A 24,568-nucleotide genomic window follows, 5' to 3' on the forward strand; every position below is an offset into this window, starting at 1 on the left:
AATTTTTAAGCCTGATCCAGTTTTCCTCTGAGGCCTAGCACACTTCCCGCTGTGTCCCCACCCCAGCTAACATACGCTTAGGAATGCAATCAAATGTGAACACTAACCCGAGCAAATATAGCCATGTAATTAGCAGAGTAAATCTACAAAACAGAAATCAGAGAATGCACCCCAAAGATTAGCCTGTTGGATTATCCTTCACCCTGCTCCGCTTCATTAGTGCAGATAATTTGGAGTAGACTGTATTTGTAAACAAGGAGCTGATACCTAGGGAACAGTGATAAGGAAACAGTGACTATTTTCTACTGTCACCACTAAACTTGAGATTTTTTTTTTAAGGTTTGTGCTAGGATGTAGGTGGGGAGAAAGGTAAATGGCACTTTCTCTATTTGCAGTTCAGAGCTACTGAGCCAATAACCTCAAACCGTCTTACAGGAATAAGAGCAACTAATGTTCACAGAGTGCTACCAATGAGCCAGGCACTGTGTTAAACACTTTGTGTGAAGTCTGTATCTTTATGTTTTCAGTCTTCAGATAGAGAAACCGAGCCTGGGAGAGTGTAAGTAATCTTGCCCAAGGCCAAGCACCCCATGAGCACAGAACTGAGACTCCAACCCAAGGCCATCTGAGTGCATAGGCCATGACTTCAGCCACTCTGATTTCCACCTTCTTAATAATAGTAGGAATAATGGGCATGCTTCCACCCTGCAGGGGCAAAGTATTGCTATAGAAGGAGCTTAAAGCTCTAGTGTTTGATGCCATAGAGTTACTCTTCAAACTCACGCTCCCTCTTCTGCATTCACTGTGTTTCAAGTATAGTTAAGTGTTTATAACACACACACACACACACACACACACACACGTCCACACCTGTAGTTGTTTGTCTTGGGATCACTATTGAAATCTGTATAAAATACAAAAAACTTCAAAGACAACCAAAGTGAAGCCTCTTGTCTACTTAGCCTTTTTAATCTCACACCATCTATTTCCTTACAGAGTCAGCTCTGTACCCCTAAATGAACAAAGAATGATAACTTTTTAGAGAATTTGTAGTACTTTTGGAGGGTACTCATTTAACATTGGATTTGTTTATCTAAAAATTTAAATAAAAGAAAGAATGAAAGGAATAGTAAAACAAACAGAACTGGTAGAAACTCATGCAAAAAGGAAATGCTATGTCTCTGAAGAACACAAAGACAAAAGGCACAGCCTGCCACATAGGTCCATGGTTCTGTTTTTCCCCATGTGAACACGGACCATGATCCTTTAGGGCTGGAATTCTTTAGGGTTGCATTCCTCTGATACTGGAATGCTCCTGTGGAGTACAAGACAAATTGTAAATATAGTCACAGTAGCCATGATAAGCTGGCATTGCTGAGATTGCTGAACACAGTCATTGCAACCTCATTGCCAACAAAAATCTTTTTCCCCAGTAGGCTGGTAGCAAACACCCCTTCATGGTTTATGTTGTTGCTCCCACCAGCTGAATTCTCTTGAAGTCTGGAGGTGGGGATGAAGAGAATCAGGACTTAAATGGGCCAAAAAATGAAGGGAAAGATAAAATGGGAGGGAATACAAGAAAACATTTTTTAAAAATCAGATTTATTGAGGTACAGTTTGCATTTAATGAAATTCCCTATTTTGAAGTATACTGTTCTATGAGTTGTAAGAAATGTATACTGTCTTACAGTTTTGAGACTGCAGTACATTCAAGATATAAAACAGTTGTATCACCCCCTAGAATTCCACTTACAGTCACCACCTTCCCCAGTCCCTGGCAACTACCAATCAGTTTCTTACCCTTGCAGTTTTGCATTTTCTGAAATGTCTTATGAATGGAATCATACAGTATGTAATCTTGTGTTTCTGGCTTTTGCCATAATGCTTCTGAGATCCATCCACATTCTTTCATGTATCAATAGTTAGCTAGAATACCTTTTAAAGAACTTTTAAAACAATGGCCCCTATCATAGACCAGAATTCAAACCTTCTCATAATGCATTAATCACATCTTAACCAGCCCACTGTGAGTTCTGTGCTTCATTTGGCTTTGAAGGTGGCAACTCCTACCTTCCTTTCTAGTGGTCTCTGAAGCTACTGAAATAACACTCTTTTATAGGAAGTAAAAACCACAACAAAGAGTGAACCTTATTTTGTTTTCTTAATTAGGAGTCTTTGGTTGCAGGCAATGGAGGTCAATTTGAGCTAGATTAAGGAAAACAGTATCGTTTGTTATAACATTGCAGGTATGGCGCACATCTCAAAATCACCAAGGGTAGCTGGGCTCAAGGGTGAGCCTGGAAGCCAGAAGCAGGAACAGGAAGGAAGACTCAATTCTTTGTCTTGCCTCTGGGTCTTGACTCAAGCTTCATTGACCTGGCTTCCTCCACATTCTCATCAACACTATAGACAATGGTTTCCCAAAAGTCAGTAATCAGACATCCTTCCTTAATCAAGTCCACATTAGATGTTGTATGTGTGTGGCTGGAAGGGGTGGACAGACAGTCATGTAATAAATGCATTGCAAACATTGGTATTTGGGGCCCACTCACATGAATTGCATAGGGCTTGGGGAGAGGGTTTACAGGGAAGAGGGACTCAAGTGATCAGAGGGAAGAGGGGAGGGAATTTCATGGGAAAAGGGGAAGGTTTACCGGAACAAGTATAAAGGACACATGGACAAAAACTAGGGGGGTCGGAAATGGGAGGGAGGTGGGGACGGCTGCAGGGTGGGCTGGGGTGGGAGTAAAACACAGAAAACTGTACTTGAACAACAATTAAATTTTATTTTAAAATAAAATAAAATTAAAAAAAAGAGAGAACTGTAGAGACTATGAAAAACTCCTTTTTCATTCTTCAATTTTACCATTAGCCTATGATATATTAGGAACCCTTCTTGGTTCCAAAACTAATTTTCAACCTTTTATATATTCAACTTAGAAAAATAGGGGAGAAAAGTTTACATAACTGTTATAATGAGATCTAAGAACACACAATAGTTTTACCGAAATCTCACTAAGTTCATCTTTGTCTGGTCATTTTTGTTTATGGTCTGAATATTACATTACTGTGGTTTGATCCAAATTCTTCCATGCACATAACCTGAAAATATTTTTAGTTCTTGTCTTTCTAAAAGCTAACTTAATGATTATATTTATCATTTCTTTTTTTGGGACTTCTTTTAGGAAAGGTTATTTTTCCCTGAAAATTAGTGACCAGCAGTTCTTCTCTGAGCCACAGCTGATCAACATACAAGCATTTTCTACACAGGTAATAAAAAATGCCACGCTATTAATAATTTTACATGCCCACCATTTCTTATGCGCAAATCAAGTTTTCTTGCAGTTGTATAAAGAATGATTAAGTGAATTAATCTTGTCTCAGTTTCCTCATGGAATAATTATTTAGTGCTTGCAGGCAATAACAACTGCAACAACAATTACTAATACATCTATAGTACTCTCCGTAGTACTATAATCCTCAGGACATCCCTATGAGGTATTATTGTCCCCAATTTACAGATGAGGACTCTTAAGTCAGGAGGAGGTTAAATAACTTGTCTATGGTGGTACAACTAATCAACAGAGAGCCAAGATTTCGGCTCAGTAAATCAGAATACCAAGTCTGTGTTCTTGACCATTAATTACATTATGGTGCCTTATTTTGCTGTACTGAATCCTGAAACTAGCCCATTGTAATAATTTGAGGTGTTCTAGTTCTGAACACTTTCCTCACTCTTAGATAAATGAGTTTGTTTTGTCTAAATGTAACTCTCTTGGATGTGGGATTATGTCGGGTACTTTTGCCTATCTGTCATGCAGCCAGACTGCATTTATCTTAGTCAGCAGCAGTTAGAGGATCTTATTGAGGATCTACTTAAATGTTGTGCCAGTGTGGTCATCAGCCAAGCACTGGTCTGAGGATATCATGGTAGATGTTGTAAAACATCATGATGGTTCTTCTGTTCTCATCACTCATCTTTGTCAAGTTGTACTTATGTGTGCAGAATATATACAGTGGTAGAAGCTCTGAGTAGGCTTGAGGGATTGAACAGCTGAAATGTGTAAAGAGAGTAGGAAGATAGATACATTCTTAAGTTGTGAGCAGCAAGAGAATGGGACATCATCATGGGGAGCCAAGGCTGTCTAAATATCCAGATCTCGGTAGTGTGTTGGTCAAGATTCAAGGAAGGACATGAGGTCATTGCTTTTGAACTGATATTTTTCTATCTTTGGTCCAAAAATGAAAAGACTATGGACTGTGTATAACAGAGACTTGAGCCAGAAGTAGCTGCCAAATGGTACGGAGGGCCCAGCTCAACCCTTCTTTTACGGAGGGCCCAGCTCAACCCTTCTTGATGGTGCTCTCACTTTCAGGATGACTGAAGTTGAGGAATGATTAGAAATTGACCCTAAATTAATTTGATCTCACGGTTGGGCTAAGAGCATGAATTTTGTTTTAATTGTAGCTAAAATGCGATCTCTGTAAATATGGGTCAGAGGGTGGCATCAAGTCTTAGGACTTACTGGCTTACATGTTTTTCCATACTTAAGCTCAGAAATTTTGTTTTGTCCTTTTGTGTGTTTAATATAGTTACAAAGAGGTGAATAAAAGGTCTAGTGTAGATATCAGTGAGTGGCTTTCTCCCTGAGGTGGTGAGTTCCCGTGCTTCCCTGACTTCGGTTTGTTTTCCCAATATCAAGTGTGAAGATAGTGAGGGGACGCTTTTATTTTATTTATGAGAAAATTTTATCATTGTAATACTTCAAAAAGGGAATTTTAGAAGTGGATTTTAACTATTTTTGCTCCTTTACATTTCTGCAATATTTCAACATGGTCTTCAGGCCCCCTGGGGTTTTCTCATGTGGGCGTTTGATTTGATCTCTTCCACTTATGGATTTTGCCACCATCTCTGACTTCTCCCTTTAGAATCTGAGGGGCCTTCCATTCCCATGTGTAGAATCACAGCTTTGGAATTTTCACTTGGGAATTCTAAGTAGTTATTATCTAGTTTCCTATTATGTGATTATTATAATGATGCACTAGTTAGGCATTACTTTAATAGATATAGAAATTCCCAGAAGGCCAGAAAGGCTAATTTAAAAAACAAAAAACAAAAAGCAACCTTTTGGATTAAAGAAGGCATGTGCTGAGAAAAGTCCTAGATGGTTCAACTTCAAATGATGTAAAAAAACTAAGATAATTTTTTTTGGCTTCTGGCCTTAATTTTTTGTGTGTGAGATTTTTTTCCCTTATGGTTCATTAACTTTTATCTTCATGAAAGAACATTTTATCTGCTTACTCAGGTTGGTGAGAGGAAACCTGATAATCCTAAAGAAAACATATTAAATTTTGCTATATTAGCAGTGCCACATGTATTAACCAGGTGGTTGCCTTACTCAGACCTCGACCTTATCAGGCTTCATAACCTGAGCTGGGGTGGGTTCCTTCAAGATATGGATGAGACAGCTTGAAGAAAATTACTAGGAGGGACCAGAAATAGCATAAATTCAGAATGCAAAAGCCTCTTACTCTGAGTCAGCATGCTGCAACATGGCCTGGGACGAAGTGCTCAGCTCCAAGCACACATGCAAAAATTCCATATGTCTTATTAGTCTCTCTTGGATGCAAACAACTGATTGAGTTGCCTGACACTGAACTAATCACAGTGACAATGCAGGCCATATAGGATAAATCAAGACAACAGAGGCTTCAAAGATTTAGAAGCAAGAAGCTCTCCTTGATTGCCTCTGATAAATACTATAGTACCGAAGTGGCTTGAGAAATGTCCAGAACCAGAGATGTGAAGTAACCTCATTTTCTGGGATTACTATAACTGACCATACATACCTTTGACAAATACTTTTAATGTGCAGTAGTTCCACGAGAACATGTAGAGTTCTGTACAAAGCATCAGGATATCAATTAGATTGCTCACAGCTGGTATCTAGCCCACTGGATTGTCTTCTCTTTTTCTGCTAAGTGGCTTCTTTTCTCCTCCTACCCTTCAATCCACAGCCCCCCTATGTGCTGAGAAATGAGGCCCTCCACATTAGCAGAGGAGAGAGGGGAACCATCACCACCCAGCTGCTTGACATCCGAGATGATGACAATCCACAGGATGTGGTAGTGGAAGTGCTGGATCCTCCACTTCATGGCCAATTGCTTCAAACACTTCAGTCCCCTGCAACCCCTGTCTATCAGTTCCGGCTGGATGGACTCTCCAGGGGCTTTCTCCACTATGCTCACGATGGCCTGGAGAGCACATCTGATGTTGCAGTCTTGCAGGCCAGTGATGGACACTCCTTCCAAAATATTCTATTTCATGTGAAGATTGTGCCCAAGGTATGTGTCATGCCCAGGGCTACAATTTCCTTACTTCTAGATGTTAAGTTTTGTTGATGACATTATTTTTCAGTTTCATAAAGGTATAGGCTGGTTATTTATTCAAATATTTATTGAGCACCTGTTATGGAGATATTTAGTACATTCAGAGATTAAGAGAACACATTGCCCAATCCCAGGGACAATATATATTTTGGTAGGAGCACCTTTGATTTGAGAGACCTGGTCCCATGTTCTTTATAGAAGGTGAGCTTTTGAATCTTTATGTTGACTTGATTCCATAAAAAATGCCTTATTGGCCACTGATCCTTTTATCTCCTGCCTGAGCATGATCATAAGAATCAGATGCACCCCTGTTGCTTTCTGCCCTTCTAAAACAGCTTATGCAATATGTGAAGCTGGTAGTCCGGTTATCACAATGGATCAAAAAAGATGCATTCAGCATTCTGCTAGCCTGGCTGAAGAAGGATGAGGGAACTTTCTTTAGTAATCATAGAAATTGTTGGCCTATGGGGCAGAAGCAGTGTTTCTCAGTCTGGGTCATTCCCATGCAATCTTTGTAAATTCCTGCCATATCTGTAAGCACCTGCTCTGTTATTTACTTAATATTTTTCTTTGAATCAACTTCCTTTTTTACTTTGGCCTCATCCTAATAAATAATACTTGTGAAATCATGGGCTCAACATAGAATCATACTTTTTCTGTAATATTAAAATTAATATAAAACAACTTTATAAAATTTCATCCATGGACTACATAAAATGTGCTTGGGTATTACTAATGGGAGGCTATCACATTTGGGGAAATACTGGGCTAAATTACAGAAATCTATTGAAAAATATTTTCAAACCATTTATCACTTGATGATATTTCATTCAAAATTCTTTTCTCTCTTAGAGTAAAAATGGCTCTTTCCCATGGCGTTAGACAGAAAGACATAATTTTTTAAAAACTTTTCAGACCAAATACCAGTACCTAATAATATCATTAACGATCACCTAGAGAGATTGATTTGCTAAGGACAGGTTAGAAGTCATTTGTCACTTGCTCACCAGTGATCACTCAAAGTTTGTGATTGGTCCTCATTAAGGTGAACACCTGAATCTGAGGCAGTCTGCCTGGCTAGTTTCTGGGGCTCTTGTCTCTTTGTTTTCAGTTGCTGAAAACAGCGATGGTGGGAGAGATGGGAGTGAAGGCGGATCATGAGACAGAGTTGGCAGATAGCCAGCTTGTTGCTAATCCTAATTATCATCCTTTTGCAAATGCCCTGAGAAATATGGTTTAAGTTCTGAAGAGTTGAAGTCTAGACAGACACAGAAAGTTTTCTTTTCTTCCTTCTTGGTTTCTTTTCCAAGACTGTTACAGGACTGCGGTGCAACCCGGCCTTCCTAATCGTGGTTTCAAACTCCATGTTTGGTGCTCAGTTTGGTGTATCGCACAATTGTTCTTCGTGGTGTGACCCAAGGTTGAGGGGTATTTCTAGAATTTTTTCTGCTTTGACTGCCAATACATAACAAAGAAAAATAGGATTTTAATGTACAGTTAAGGCATTCGCACATAACTTGAGAATCCTTGTGGTGTGTATAAGTTGGTAGTCACATTGACATTTATGGTGTCTATCCCTCCTTCTGCCATTTCTTCATCCTCTAGCATGCTGTGCTTACCTGTCCACCAGGTGAACTAATGGTTTCTAAGCCAATGAATTAGGATAATGAAACCAGTGACCAGGGCCCCAGCATCCATCAGGATGTACTACTAATAAATTTGACTCTGTAATACTGCTGATATTTTATAAATATGTAGTATATGTTTTTAAGGAAGTCAGAGTACTTTTTCTCCTATTTATTCTACTGATCTTTACAATATCTTGTTAAAGAATATTAGAAAAGAACCCATATGGCCTTATTTCTTTTAAAGGAAATTCTATGGGTGGTGAGTGTTTGTGTTTGTTTTGTTTTTAACCTTTATTGGGCACTAATACCTGATGTGAATTATTTTGTCTTCAAAATCATTTAAGGATATGCGTACAATTATTATCTCTTATTTTCCAAAAGAGGATACTAAAAAATGGAGGTTTGAAAACATCTAAAGGGTTTAAAACATTTATTTTTCACAAAGGTGTTTAGAGCTGGAGTTGTGATCTCAGTTCACATGGTTCTGGCTCTTCATACTTAACCTCATGCTCTTTTCATTCTAGTCCATACTTCCCAATATTTTGGTCATATATATTCTTATCCCCTTAGTGGGCAGAATGGAGACAGTGACTTAGTCATTTTCTCAATGTCCAATTCAAGCGGTCTAAGCGAAGCTATTCATAATCACTAGAGCCCAAGAAGAAAAAAATGCCTCAACTATTAATGGCTTTCAGTAGATGTATAGTCAGACATGATTCATTTCATCCTGATAGCTGTGCTTGAATATGGGCATCCAAGTCCTTATCCTGAGGCTACCTGGGTGTCAGATTTGGAGTGAGACCAGTTACTGGCCGATGTCTAGCTGGTGGTTTAAATGGAATGGCTGAGGGGTTTAGATCTAATTCCTAGTAAATGGATATACAAATTAATTCCAATGTTGCTCAACAGAAAAGTTAACCTGGTAAGATAGATGGAGAAGGAAGGAAGGGTAGAAAAAAAAGCTTTGTGAGAGCAGAAACTATTTCAGTCTTGCTCTCTTGAGCCAGCACATCATAGGAGTTTAGTACATTTTTGCTAGATGGATGGATGGATGGATGGATGAATGGATGGATGGATGCAGCAGCTTGAGTGAAGCTAGTGCCCATGTCCTGCCTTTCAGTGGATCTCTTGCATCAGAAGAGAAGCCTTCAGAGCAACTCTGCCAATGCTGGCGTGGCCCATCTGGGACTGAGGGCAGGTGCTGTCAGTTCCCTTCTTTTTCTCCAGGTCTACATCACTTCCCCCAAACATGCTTTTACCCTTGGCCTGGCAGAGAGTAACCTTGACTGTCACCCTCCAGGCTTATACAGAGTGGCTGAGGAGAAAATAGACCCAGGACTGATGTTGAAACATGTTCTGTTGGAGGGAGGAGGCAAAAGAAATCAAAAAGATTAAGAAGTAATAAAGAATGCTCTGCCGAACAGGCTTTCACTAATTGGGTGGATTACCAGACCCAAGCCTGCTAGAGATACAATTCTGAAGCAGTTTGGCATTTAATAAAGGCTAAAAATGTGTGCAGGGAAAAGTCAAGCTTATCGGTAGGTTGCTCTCCACTGCGGGGCTTTCAAAGAATTACATTCTTTGTTATTAATTAAGGCCTCTGGAAATCATGCATCTTTTTCCATGTTGGCCGTAAATCTGATGATCTTTCTGACCTCATTTGCTGTTGTTTGAACAGTTATTTTCTGCCACTGGGTAATGCTTTAATGTTAAAAGCTCCCAAGTGTCATGCTATGAACTGAATGGAAAATTCTATTACCGAGAGTCCTTTCTGGCTATTTGACCTTGGTAAGGCCTATGTGCAGCAAAAAGCCCTGCTGTGTGTTCCCTCAATTTTCTTCAAAGCTCCCCGCCCATTGGTTGTTTTGCAGGGACGCAGTTTGATGACAGTTTGAGAATTATAAATATCAATGGCACCAAAAAAAGTTTATGTTCCTGAGTAAGACTCTATCTCATAAATCAATAAATCCTCATCATGTATTAGGGTTTTGCCTTTTTTGGACTTGCTTAAGTTGTTTAATTTAGTGTCTTATAAGATGAGCTGCTCAGAGTGTACACTCAAAAAATCTATGTTGATTACAAAAAAATGTATTGGTGTGTTTGTTTGTTTATAAAGCAGTTGAAATCTACATGGAGAAAAGGTTCTATATTCTTGACCTGAGGAAACAAAGCTTCTCATACACCCATTGACAAACACAAAAAATAGTCCAATTATCTTTCCATTGTTCTTCATCTTGGTAAATATCATCAAAGTTTCCCTTATATGCACCGCCCCACATGATCCTTCTCTAAAAGCCACAATTTTCTACAAGATTAAATTTTAAAAGCTATGATATAAATGAGTCCTTGCAAATTAGAATATAGTTACAGGATAAATAAAATGCTAGCATTGACATTGACATAGGCTATGTCCAATTATAATAGTTTTCTACTTAATTAAGTTTAATTTTTTTTTAACTTAAATATGATGGCCTGGGGTTGGGTACCACTATCATTTGAGCTCATCATTTTGTTCCAAGCTTTAATTTGGAAGTAGGGGGGTTTTCATTGTATTTGCGGAATTTTTTACTCCAAATGATAGAGACTTGGGCCCTTTTGGTTTACAATATGAATATTTTTATTTGTAATACAATATATAGTGGCTACACTTAATTGTGGATATTTTTGTATGCCTATTGTCCTGTGAAATGAATTAGAAGAACTTTATAATTTAAAGCACTGTTTTAATTATGCCCCCATAGTCTCTTGTTAGGATTTCATTGCCCTGCAGTGTGGTACCCTGAAGGATGTATAAAACATCACTAGGCAGAAGATTAGTTAACTGATATTAAAGCTAACTTCTTGAGTTTACAAGGATATATGCAGCATAGTGCAGAAGAAGAAAAAACTACAAGGAGATAAATTGCAAAATGTCAGACCCATGGGGAAATTAGGCTAAAATTTTTTACTTTTTGGGCTCTTTGTTTATAGAAAAGATGGTGTATAGCTTTTAGTTATCTCTTCTTAAATCTTCCCTGGACTATCTCTCAAAAGAAAACAACTGAAAAGAAAAACATCTTCATCATAATTAGTAGGAAGATTTACTCTTCTTTTCCTTAGACAGGTGTCTGTTTCTTCTTATGTACTGTAAACAAATCATCAAGAAACAGGAATGTGTATTACCTGTTATAAACATAAATACTCTAAATGCCTGTCTGTGGCATTTTGGGAGAATCATTCTAGACCACCATGATCTCCACTCTGGGCCATGCACCTCACACTTCAGGATGACTGCACGGCTCATGGGGATCTTGTTAAAGGGCTTGTGGCAATGCATCAAGCTAAAAAGCTGTGCAGCAAAGGAAACAGTCTGCAAAATGAAAAGGCAACCTGTGAGTGGGAGAAAATATTTGAAACCATATATCTGATAAGGGATTGATACCTAAAATATATAAGGAACTCAAACAACTCAAGAGCAGAAAAGCAACCTGATTAAAAATAGGCCAGGGACTTGCACAGACATTTCTCAGAAGGAGACATATAATGGGCAACAGGTACATAAAAAGGTGCTCAACATCACTAAGCATGAGAAAAACACAAATCAAAGCCACAATGAGATAGTACCTCACACCTGTTAGAATGACTATTATTAAAAAGACAAAAGATAAGAGTCAGGGAAAGTGTGGAGAAAAGGGAACCTTTATACGCTGCAGGTGGGAATGTAAACCGAGGTAGCCATTTTGGAAAACAGTGTAGAGGTTTGTTTCTCAAGCATTTAAAAACAGAACTTCCATATAACGCAGCAATCCCACTTCTGGGTATATGTCCAATCTAAATGAAATCAGTATCTTGAAGAGATAGGTATGTGCACTCTCATGTTTATTGCAGTATTATTCCTGTAGCCAAGATATGGAAGCAACGTAAGTGTTCTTCAGTGGATAAATAGATAAAGAAAATGTGGTCTATACATACAATGGGGTGTTGTTCAGCCTTTAAAAAGAAGGAAATCCTGCCATCTGTGATAGCATGGATGAGTCTGGAGGACATTATATGCAGTAAAATAAGCCAGATACAGAAAGATACATACCGTGTGATGTCACTTAAATTTGGAATCTCAAAAAGTTAAACTCATAAAAGCAGAGCAGAAGGGAGGCTGCCAGGGGCTGGGGCTGGGGGAAATGGTGAGCTGTTGGTCCAAGGCTATGCAGGCTCAGCTATAAGGGATGAGTAAATTCTGGAGATCTAACATACAGCATGGTAACAGTAATTCATAATATTGTGCTTTATACTTGAAATTGCCAAGAGAGTTGATTGTGTTTTCCCCACACCAAAAAAATCCTGACTGTGGTGAGGTGCTGGATACCTCAGTCAGCTTGATTGTGCTGATCATTTCATAGTATGTACATATATGAAAACATCACATTATCCACCTTAAATATACACAGTTTTTATTAAGTATGCTTCAGTAAAGCTGATGAAAAAAAAATAAAATGCACATTCTAATTCAAAAGGTCTGATTTAAAAATCTGGGGTAGGGCCTGAGATTCTGAAGTTATAATAAGCTTTCAAATATTGCTGGTCTCTGAACACTGACTTGAAAGGAGTACTGCCTCCTGAAAATGTGCACACACACAGGAATCATAGGGAATTTTGTTGATAAAGCCAAGATAGAAATGTAGTAGGAAAGACAGCTGGGACGTGCATTTGGGTCACAGTGCTTACTGGCTTGGAATACGAAAAGCCACATTGCCTCATCAGTCCAAGATGGTGGTTGTTGGTGTGTGACTGATCTCCGTAACCATAATCAAAGTTGACGAGGCTGCTGCTATTAGAAATATTTCTAGCGATGAAGACACCTGGGTCCAAGTGTATTATGTTTTGGAAAACTCTGCTGGAGCTAATAGGGTCTTTCCCTCCAGAATTCTGGTAAATGACATGCCAAGTTCTTGACACACTTTGATATTTTTATAAATAATATTCAGTATCAATTGTGAAAGGAGAAAACCCTCCAGGATTTTGCTCCTAAACATCAATCACAATAGCAGTTGCCTTCGCCGCCGTTCTCCTGAGCACTGTTTGACTCAGTTTCCTGGTGACTGGAGAGAACAGCTGTGACAGCCTCCTGACAGGGGCAAGTGCTCTCTTGTTGAATGACTGAAAAGAATATTTGTTGTCTTCTATTCTGAATATTCCCCTCCTGGGAGTGCTGTTTACTCTGTTTTTGTTTTTGTTGTTGTTGTTGGTAGCATAGTTGAAAGTAAAAACAATAATTTAGAAAAACATCCATGATGAAATACCATATTTTAAAATATTGGATTTACTGATTTTTAAAGTATGAAAACAAACTGAACACAGAACACAATCTACCTCACTAATCCCGTTCTGTGGAAAGTGTCAATTATGAGGCTTTTGGAAGAGGCATGCACCTGGCGAATCAGAAGTGGCAGTGCCATTTAATGACCTTAGCTTTAGCAATTAAAACAGTGGCCTTCTCCGGAGTGCTGAATGGGCGATTTCTTCCAGCCGGCTATCCCCAACTGTTGTTTCTAAGACTTCACTTTCAATCAGTCATCCAAGCCTGTCAATTCGGCCTCTGCGATGTTTCTCAAATCTGTTTCTAACTATCCATTCCCACTGCAATTACTTTCTCATCTTCTCTTACCCGAGCCATTATAAGAACTTGTCAAATGATTCCCGTGGCTGCAGATTTGCCCCAGCTCTTGTCCCTTCCGTCTCTTGCAGCCTGAGGCTTTCTACAACCCAGACCTGAGCATCCCATTGCCTTCCCTAAAGACTCACATTCACTTAACAGTGCCTACACAGTAAACTGAATCTTTTAGCATAGCTTTTGCCTTCTACTAGCCAATCTTAAGAGAGTGTCACTTTTCTTGGTTTTTCAAACCTTTAAAAAAAATTATGTATTGGTTTCAGCCGTTGTGGTTAGACAATCTTATACTTTACATCATGTTCCACTCATTATTTCCAGTACCCCAACTGACACTGTATGTAGTTGTCACAGTATTATTGACTACATTTCCCATGTTTACTTATTTCCCCATGACTATTTTGTAACTACCAGCTTGTGCTTCTTAGTCCATTCACCTCTTTCATCCAGTGCCCCAGACCCCACCCACACACCCCTCTGGCAACCTCCAGTTCAAGAGTGGGTCACTTTTCATTTACCCACTCCCCCAGCTCTGTAAACTTCACTTGCCCAAACACTTAGATATTTTCTTAACTACACACTGTATTGTCTCATGTCTTTGCTTAGGCCAGGCCCTCTGCCTGGAATCTGTTTCACCACTTCTCCACTTAGCCCATTTTTTTGCCATTAAAGAATTAAATGATATTTCTATAGGAAAGCCTTCCTGAGTATTCCTCCTCCAAAAAGGAAATCTCCTTTTTCCTTTATTTACCCACAGCATTCTGCTCTTTTTATAGAGCATCACTTGGGATACATTCTAATTATTTATGTGCCTGTCTCCTCCACTAGGCTGTGAGTTCTGAAACCAAAGGCTTATTTCAGCCATCATTAGGTACCTTAGCCCTCCAGCAAAAGAGCTAAATGAATAGTTCTTGAATATGGGCTGATGGGGAGGATAGCAGGACATGTAGATGGACAAATGATAGAAAGCAATGAAGAGACTTCATTTTCTTTAATAAAGTAAGCTATTTGCACATTATAAATTAAAAGCAGGAAAAATATGTGTGTACATATATACATACACATGTATGTATCTACACATATTATATACATATATACAGGTGACCCTTAAACAACATGGGGTGAGGAGTGCTGACTGCCTGCACAATCAAAAATCCACATGTAACTTAGTTCAGCCCTCTGCATATGGATTGCTGGTGCAGGTTCCCAGCTTTGCAGTTGACCCTTGAACAACACGGTCTGAAAGCCCCAGTCAATGGAGCGCACAAGTCATTTGATAAAAATCCATGTATCAGTAGACCCATGCAGTTCAAACCTGTGTTGTTCAAGGACCAGCTATCATTCATAGTGTGACTCTAAAGCTATGTATCTCTCTTATTAGATAATCTGGGACCTGAAAATATGTTTTATTAGATTATTAGATAATCTAGACCCTGGTAACATGTATTTAAGGACTGATTTTTTTTTTTTTTTGCTTGGGCCTAATTCTGTGCTCTTTCCTTATTGTAGAATGACAGAGGTCTTCGGCTTACGGCTAACTCAGTGGTGTGGGTCCCAGAAGGGGGGATGCTGCAGTTCACCAACAGAATCTTACAGGCTGAGGCCCCAGGTGCCAGTGCCTCCGAAATCATCTACAAAATTACACAGGACCACCCCCACTTTGGTAATTCTTTTTTCCTTTGTCATGATGTTGTTATTGTATTCAGCAGTCTTACACTTGCTTTTGTATGTCATGCAGCAAGGTTGTGACTTCAATGAACTTGACTTTCTAATTCCTCACACACCCCCTTTAAAAACAGAATAGTCAAAATTACTACCACACTGTACACATATTATATACTGGGTATTATGCTAATGTGAGCATATTCTATAAAGACTTCAAATTTAAGCCTTAAAACAACTTTTTTTTACAGAAAATACAACTTGCCAAGAGTTACCTACCTAATATATGACAGTTTAATTTCAAAACTCAGGCCCTCAAACCCCATCTTGTGTCCCTCCCAGAACATCACCAGTCTTCTTGATGAGACTTTCTTTTCTTAAGAAAAACTTTACACAAAACATTTTTCAATATCTCCATTATTACTTGAACTTCTAGCAAGAGAGTGGAGTATGATAACCTGAAAAATTCCCCATCATTATCAACTAGAAATGCTGGATACAAGATTATAAGAATTATAAGGCTTTTGTAGCTGACCTTACAAGAATAGAGAGAAATCCTGAGATGTCAGAGACAAAAAAGGAACTGAAGCCACTCTGGGCATGCATTGATGGCAGGGTCCCCTGATAGGGGCTGTGTGTGTCTCAGTAACCCAGGGCCTTGGGATTTACTGCCCATGTAGAGGCAGAAAGTTGTAATTAAGATCCTGAATAAAGCCTGGACTCTGGAAACTTGCCTTCCATTACAGGGGAAGAACAGAAAACAAAAAGCTCACCAGCACAGAGGGATCGCAAAGAAGCCTACATGTGTTTTTCAGGGCTTAGAGTAAACCAAAAAAGTCTGCTGAGAATTCAGAACTTCAAGCCTATCTTTCCTACAGACCCAGAGTTAAGTTATACTGTCTGCTTTGTTTGAGAATCCCAGGGCTGAACATTAATATGAAAATTGACCTCAGGTCAACGATACTTCTTGGGTTTCTTACAGAAACTAATAGAAACTGCCATAGAATGTCCACCCTCAATTCCAGACCATGCAGGGTTCTCACTGATAAAACCACTGAAGATTAGCTCAGAATTTAAAATTACTGAACATATGAGGAAACAATCTATAATATCATAACTAAAACAAGAAGACTAAAACCCCAAGGATTTGAAATAAAGGAACAATCTTATAAAAACTATGAAGTAAGTATATTTAAAGTGATTTAAAGATACAGAAAATAATTGAAACTGGAAGAACATTTTAAAATACTATACAAATAAAAGAACAGGTAGGAAGATTTTTACAAAGAAATAAATGGCTTTCCTGACAATGAAAATTATATTCATTAAAAGTGAAAATTTGCTTGGCCTCTTAAATAGTAGAGGAATAATATATTTTTCCTATGAGTTATCAAGTCATTAAAATTATTTTTTTTCTGTAGTGAAGAAAAATTTACTTTTCTGTAATTTGAAAATAATTCCACGGTCCCCTGGCTGGGTGGCTCAGTCAGTTGGAGCGTGGTCCTGTACGTACACCGAAATGTTGTGGGTTCCATCACTGGTCAGAGCATGTTCAGGGGGCAACCAGTCGATATTTCTTTCTCTCTCTCTTCCCCCACCCACCTCCCTTTCTCTCTCTAAAATCAATAAGCATATCCTAGGGTGATTTTTAAAATAATGAGAATAATTCCAATGTCCACAAAACACCAAAAGCATAATATAATCAAGAATGGATATAATTACAAAGCAGTCGGTCTAGTTGGGATTTCATTTACGGTAGTGGTGTAACCTTGAAGAAGGCAAGTGGACCCACTGAGACATAGGTTTCGTTGAAAGATTAGGCTAGATATTTTTTTAACTTTTTATTTTATAGTAATTTTAAACTTACTGAAAAGTTGCAAAAATAATGTAAAGAGCTCTCGAATACCCTTTATCTAGTTTCCCCCAGTGTTAGCATCTTACATTACCATTGAATAATTGTCAAAACCAGGAAATTAATATTGATACAGCACTATTAATTAGCCCACAAGCCTTATTCAACTTTGCCTTATTTTCACCCACTGATTTTTAAGCTAGAAAATGTTTAAGACCTTTTTGGCTCTAAAAGTCTTTAATGTGTTTAGTCTATTAAATCCTCTACCTTTATCTTGATTATTAAAAGCCAAAAAATTAAATTTCCCAGTGACAACCCAATATTCCAATATTCTGTTTAACTTAGTTAAACAGAAAAATGCTGAATTAAATTATTTTTAAGCCATTTTAACTTGATAAATGCCGTGACCCTTTCCTACTGTAATTCTCTTAATTAACTTCTTCCTATGCACATAATCCTCTTTTTCTGTGTCCAGAGTTCTGTATTGGTAATAAGCAAATCACATAACTCTTAGTCAATTCATGAGTAAAAGAACTTGGTGGGAAGTGGAAGCCCACTTAACACAAATCTACTTACTCGAATCTGTCCCAGAGATTAGGAGTGTGGAGCCTCTACCTCATAGCCACCCCAACTCCTATACACTCCTTCGTCACTTTAGAATGTTCTGGTTGGCTTTTCAGCTTTTTGCCAAGACCTGACTGTGAAACTGAAGCAAGTTGAAGTTGCTTGTGTGGTTTGTGCTTAACGGACCTAAGTCCAGCCACTGGCAGACTCAGTGCTGTCTTCAAAGGTCCATTTAGACAAGTGGATTACTACTTGTACCTTTAACTACTTTGAAAGTTTGAAAATAAACTTAATGAGATGGTTTTAATGACATATCTTCAGTATCATCTGAAGAAAAATCCGACTTAATCCAGCACACTGACAACTCTAAATTACTTAGCATGGTGTAAGAATGTCTTAACACAAATTGTTGTGATCCCAGATGAATCATGGGGACTCCTGAGATCCCAAATCTTAATACCTATTAAATTTTTTCTTGGTTAAAATATAGACTTTAGTATAAAGGAAATTTGATGCAGAGATTATTTTCAGCTTTTTAAACCTGCATCTTCACAGGTTTATAGGGTCATTGTCATATTATAATAAAGGTGGAGGTAAGGTACTACATATAAGCTCTCACGTCACTGGGGTGAACTCCACAAAGCTCTGGTATTTCTTCCTGTTTACTCATGAGCTTGGCAGAAAATCTCCTTGTATTCAACATACCCAGCGCTGAGCTCTTCATTCTCCCTCCAACCTGCTCACTCCACCAGTGACATCACTTGCCTACCGATTACTTACCCTGACCAGGGTCTCTCCAGCTCCCACTGCCTCTCATCCTTCACAGCCACATATGTCAGGTCTGCTGCTTCCACTTTCTCAGTGCCTCTATTTCTTTCTTTCCAATCTTACTTCTGCTGCCTTAATTCAGGTCCCCGTCTCTCCTCTGGATTTTACAGTAGCCTCATAATTGGTCACACTGTACACATAAATGCTTGCTATTATTATCATTTTTATAGAATAAAACCCAATCTTTTTAACAGGATGTTCAAGTCTCATAAGCTCTCTATATTCTGATCATGTATGTTCCATGTTCTAAAGCAGTTCATGTCATTCACCTACTGAAAGTCTCACCGTAGCTCCCCACTGCTTATGCAGAGGAGCAGACTGTGGGGAAAAGAAACAGATTTTGCCTATCTTTGAATTCCCCAACCTTGAGGGCCTATCACAGTAGCCAGCACCTAACAGGTACCCATTGACTATCCACTAGGCTGAAATTAATGGAATTAGCCAATATCCTATGATTCCTGTTAATTTCTATAATATGGCAATGATTTTTTATCTGAAAAATAGGTTTATTTTCATTGGGACTCATTAGGAAAATTCTGCTTAGCTGTTACATTATAAAATAGAAAAGCTAGGAGTTGGGCATTTGAATTTTCTATCCTTGTTCTCCACATTTTCATTGGTAGAAATCTTTTCAAATGTTCTACAACTGTACTCCAAGTCCTAAACAGTCCAACTCCTGGAAAAGCATGTTTATTAGTAATATCTTAAGAACAAAAGTTGAACCAGGGAGAGACATGTAATGGAATTTGTGACTTAGCTACAATTGAGAAATGATACAAAAAAACCCTAGAGTGAGCTGATTCTACACAAGACTATATAAAGAAGAGTATTGATATTTTCCTCTTATGTTAGTATTTCATCCTCATCCAGGATATTATGCTGATTTTTAACTTGAATTTAGTGTAAGTATTAGAATGAGCATTTCCTTTGAGTAAGAAAACAAATCTCTAGGATAATTAAAGTATGTTACTAGTTGCCCAGTATGTTTAGTGCACTAAGGTCTGAGTATCCTCCTATAAAACATTGTTAAAATGCACACAGTTTCTTCCTTTCCCCCCTCACCCCACTCACACATGCACTGAGGATTAGAGAGGCTTCTTCCAGATTTATCATTAGATGCATTTTCGTGAGAACACAGCTTCTGTTTTCAGCAATTCATCTATTCTTCTCTTTGGTCTTCTTTACTTGAAGGCATATTCTCCTTGCAAAATTTTCATTGCTGCTATAACACCTTTGTATTTGCAATTTCACTCTAAAAGGACAGTGGCTTCTGGTGAACAATAGGCAATAGAAGCAGATTGGTGTTGTTGGCAGTGTTATTTAGATTTACATTTCCTTGCTTCAATTCTAATGAAGTTTAGAGAATGAAGGAGGAGACAATGCAATTAGTTATTTATAAGGGTAAGTATTGGCCTGTGAACACAAAATAATCATGATTGTTAACAGAGTTTCACAACCAATAATATGAAATAAGATTAAAATTCCAGCTCCTCCACTTATCATTTGTGTGACCTTGAACAAGTTATTATTAAACTGCTTTGAGCTCAAAGAACTTTGTCTTTAAAATGGAGATGACAATAGCATCTTCAGAAGGATTAAAAATGTAATGATAAGGATGACAACATTTTTTAAGCACCTGTGAAGTATGAACTATTATTCTATTTTACCAATGAGGATCAGAGCTCATAGAACATAGGTGAGCTCACACAGTTGGGTGAAATGGAACTGGGTTTGAACCAGCACATGAAGTGCTTCATGCTGTGCCTGCTGAATGCTTTCCAGCATGAGCTATTATCATTTTCACTGTACAGAATTCTCCCAAGGATAACTTTTTCTGAAATTTTTTTCTGATTTTCCACTATGTTTATACCAACAGCTTTCTGGTTGGAAAACATTTTCTGTCCATAGAAAATTGTGGGTAGAAATTAATCTACTTGCCCAGTATTTGAGGATTGGTTTGCAGTGTTCATGACTGTTTGGATCTCCTTATGTAATGTTAGTAGATACAAGTCAATAACTTCATACATGAATTGCCCTTAAATGACTTTTAGTTCTTTTAGCTAAAAGACTGGAAATGCTACATCTGAAGATGGATTTGATGATAGTTATTGAATTCTCTGTTACTGTTCTTCCCTTCACCTTATGTAAGAATAGAGAGGTACATCATTTCTTTTCTGTTGAAACAAAAAGAGTGGTAGAAAAGATGAGAGCTCTGACTTTTACTTTCCCCAGAAGTCCTCACCAACTATGTGGCTTTCGCAGGGGAGGTGGTCCTTCTGGTTAACATGCCTGCAGACAGCCCCACAGAAGGACAGCCCCTGCCTGATGGGAGGACAGCAACCCCCACCAGCACCTTCACCCAGCAGGACATCAATGACGGCGTCGTGTGGTACAGGCACTCAGGAGTCCCAGCCCAGAGCGACTCCTTCCGCTTCCAGGTACCCTCTGCTTCCTGACTTTTCCAATGTCGGGGTTGGTCTGATGAAAACCATCAATCTTATTTATAAACAACTCAGGGAATTTTCTGTGATTGCCTAGTAATCCTATTTGGGGGAAGAGAAAAGTAGAATTAATATAATTGAAGGGTATTTTGAATCTACTAATTCAATCTCATAGATATCTCCTCAAGCAGAGTCATTTTACAGCAAAGAGGTTTATAATAGATAGTGGCTAAAGTGTTTAGAAAAAAATGTTTCTGAAGTATTAAAATGCCATATGGAAGAAAAAGTCTTTTTTTTTTCAAATGTTTTTTGAACATTTACCAGCTTCTGATATGATCATGGACTTGGTGGCCAAACCCAGGGGGTTCATATTTCAATTCTGCCACATAGTAAGTAGACAGCTTTGGGAAAATTACTAGGACAATGATTTTGTGCTTTAGATTCCTCATCTTTAAAATAGAATTATTGTAAGGATTCAATGAGTTAATACATAGAAAGCATTTAGAATACTGCCTATCACTAGGTAAGGGATTGCTACTACCATTTGTAAAGGCTGGTTCAACATCAGTGCTATAGACTGAATGTTTGTGTCCGCCTGCCCCCCAATTAATATATTGAAATCCTTCCATCCCCCATATGATTGTATAGGGAGGTGAAGTATTTGGTAGGTGATTAAATTAGATGAGGTCATGAGGGGCAGGGCCTCATGAGTGGGGTTGGTATGCTTACAAGAACCACAAGAGAACTTGCTCCCACCGTGGGGATAATGTGAGCAGATGGCAGTCTGCAGCCCAGACGAGGGCCCTCACCAGAACTCAACCATGCCGGCACTGTGACCTCAGACTTCCAGACCCCAGAACTGGGAGGAATAAATTTCTGTTGTTTCTGAGCTACCCAGTCTGTGGTATGTTTGTTACAGTAGCCTGAGCCAGCTAAAACAACCAAATCACAAGAAGACTGTCAACTAATGAAAAAATATGAAATTATATGGGGGATATTCTGTGGCTATTATGAAATACAGAACCCAGCACAAATAATACTCCTTTTCTGTTACAAAATCTTTTATTACAAAATCATAAGTATGTAATTCTGCAACATAACAATACCACACTCAAGCATACCATATGACATTTTGGGTGAAATGTTTAAATTAAAACTATAAGTTATTACACCATATTATTACCCCACCAACCACACTCAAGCAGGCATTACTTCCTGTATAATTAGAAGTTAATAAAAGAGGGCAAAAAATTCAAACCAATTCAAACCATTTGAAATTGTAAAATAGTCTCCCAAATAATTAAAAAGAAATCAAAATGGCAAACTATTAAGAAGTATTGATAAGGAGGAAATGAATTATCAAAACTTAATTGATGTGGACAAAATTTATGGTCTTAAGCTCTTATGCTTAAGAAGAAAATTTATGGCCTTAAGCTCTTATGACTGAGCAGAAAAGTATGAAAGTAAATAGACTAAATATTTAACTCAAGAAGCTAGAGAACCAAAAGGAAACTTAGGAAAAGCAAAAAGAAGGAATTAAGATTTAAGCAGTAAACTGATTAATTATAAAATGCTAGAATTGATACAAGAGTACAAAACCTGATTCTTTGCAAAGACCGATAAAATGAGACAAACAAACCTCTGTGAAGGACAGTTGGGAATAAAGAACCAAACAGAAGTACAAAGAAATGGGGAAGTATGAATGAGACATACCATATAAACATAAATACAGAAAAGAATTTGGGAACGTGCAGAGAAAATGTAAAGAAGCAGTCATGATGCTCAGCCAAGTTCCTTTGTCTGGGAATCCTGTTGGGGATAAACTACCACAATAGCTCACCTTGTTAAAATGATCGTACCTTCTGCCTCTGGAGCCTGGCGTGCACATCTTCATTGCCTGGCTAATTCACATTGCATAAAAGATGTGCTTTTCCAAAGAGCAAGTTGAAATAAACTTGGAAACCATTAAAATGAGATTATATCGAGCACATATGTGCCCTTTGCCCGAATTAACTTTTCGTTTTTAGCACCTGGGGACTCAGCAGAACGAGTCACAATGGAAGCAAAGACCTCAATCAAAGGAAGTCACCTAGCAAACTAGAATCCTCAGATCTGCTTTTGCCTTCATAGGCATTAGGATAAAGAACATTATCAATCTGGAGCATTTCCCTGAAATGGGATTCTCAGCACCTGCTTGAAATGGTATTTGATTGCCTCTGCAAGTTGGTTACTAAGTGGGTAATTATAAAATAGCAAAATTTACTCATTTTTTTAACAGACCCACTTGAGTTTAGGACATCCAGTTGAACATCGTTACTTAGTAAGTGGTTCCCTCTGAAGAGTCTTCACACATTTTGCTCAGAATGTTTAAAACTCCTATTTGAAACCTCCTCCCAAACTCATGCGATATTCTTTAAAATATTCTCAGTAGTGGCAGTATGTCATCCTTTGGAAGCAGATTTTAAAATATAACCAAATAGCCAAAGACATTCAGATTCCTGTCTGGTAGGAAGAAGACTAGTAATTATTTTGGGATGAAACAGGGAGTAATTATGAAGTAACAAGCTCAGTTTTCTGACATCATTTTTGAACTCCCTCTGAAGGCAAGTATGAGACAACTCTCTGAGCTAATGTTCTCCTGGATGTAAAAGGTTTGGTGTGCTTGTTTTTAAAGTCTCATTGTTTTATAGGCTTAGCTCATATTTTGCCTTGAAATGACACAGACACTTTAACTATGTGCCAAGAAAACAGCAACTTTTCTCATTCGTTTTAGTCTAAATCCTTTGGTCCTTAAAGGATTTTAAACAAAAAAATTGCTGTTTTCACGATTCTTCTTTTTCTTCCCATTTTTTCTTTCAAGCAGAAATTGTAATACGAGCTGCATGAATTTAATTTCATTTTAGTGTTCATGTGCTGTCATGAGCCATCAATGCCTTCCATCTGTTACTTTGCCTGTAAGACTTGGGCTTTATGTAATGCGTGTGGCTTCACAAAATACAGCCTGGAGTACGGAGAAGAAAGCATGCACACTGTTGTCAGTGTTGGCACGGGGAGGAGCCCTGGCTTTAGTATATTCAGATCATGTTGACACAGCCTCAGGGGATGTGATTTTAAAAAGACCAACACGTTTCACACCATATCTTTAGCAAGGAATCTAAAACTGATCCCTTTGCTGGGCAGTATGCTCACATTTCACTACCTGCACAGGGTTCCACTTCTCTTCTTTGAGAAGTAGGAAAATGTATCTTCCTAATCTCCTAAAGTTTTCAGACAGTCAGCTCGGTCAGTAGAAAGATCGATTACAACCTGCTGACTTGGTTAAATACTGACCTTATTGGCTTTTTATGACTTTGACACCGTGCTTAACTGTGTTGACCTTCGGTTTCTTCATCTGTAGAAAAAGAGGCAATATCCACTTTGTGGGTATTACATACAGTGACTTTTGAGAAGTAGCTAGTGCGGTGCTCGACCCAGGAGAGACGTTCGGTGAATTAGAGCTACTGTCACTCACAGTATTCACAGCGACACTGAGAGATGGCTCCTTGACAACATACAGATG

At 38.3% G+C, this 24,568-nt stretch overlaps 1 protein-coding gene across 5 annotated transcripts in view; it reads left to right on the forward strand.

Moving 5' to 3' along the window:
- Positions 1-24,568, forward strand: part of FRAS1 (Fraser extracellular matrix complex subunit 1) — a 428,720-nt gene that overhangs the window by 284,130 nt on the left and 120,022 nt on the right. For 4 of the 5 annotated variants that reach the window (XM_045857864.1, XM_045857865.1, XM_045857866.1 and 1 more), the window contains 4 exons: positions 3,186-3,270; positions 6,019-6,345; positions 15,172-15,325; positions 20,831-21,006. In XM_045857864.1, the coding sequence (XP_045713820.1) occupies positions 3,186-3,270; positions 6,019-6,345; positions 15,172-15,325; positions 20,831-21,006 (742 nt within the window). The remainder of the gene's footprint in view (positions 1-3,185; positions 3,271-6,018; positions 6,346-15,171; positions 15,326-20,830; positions 21,007-24,568) is intronic. The other variant, XM_045857867.1, reaches the window with a different exon arrangement.

The sequence above is a fragment of the Phyllostomus hastatus genome, unplaced genomic scaffold (assembly GCF_019186645.2).
Source record: "Phyllostomus hastatus isolate PE091 unplaced genomic scaffold, TTU_PhHast_1.1 phas_scaffold_1674, whole genome shotgun sequence".
NCBI lineage: Eukaryota > Metazoa > Chordata > Mammalia > Chiroptera > Phyllostomidae > Phyllostomus > Phyllostomus hastatus.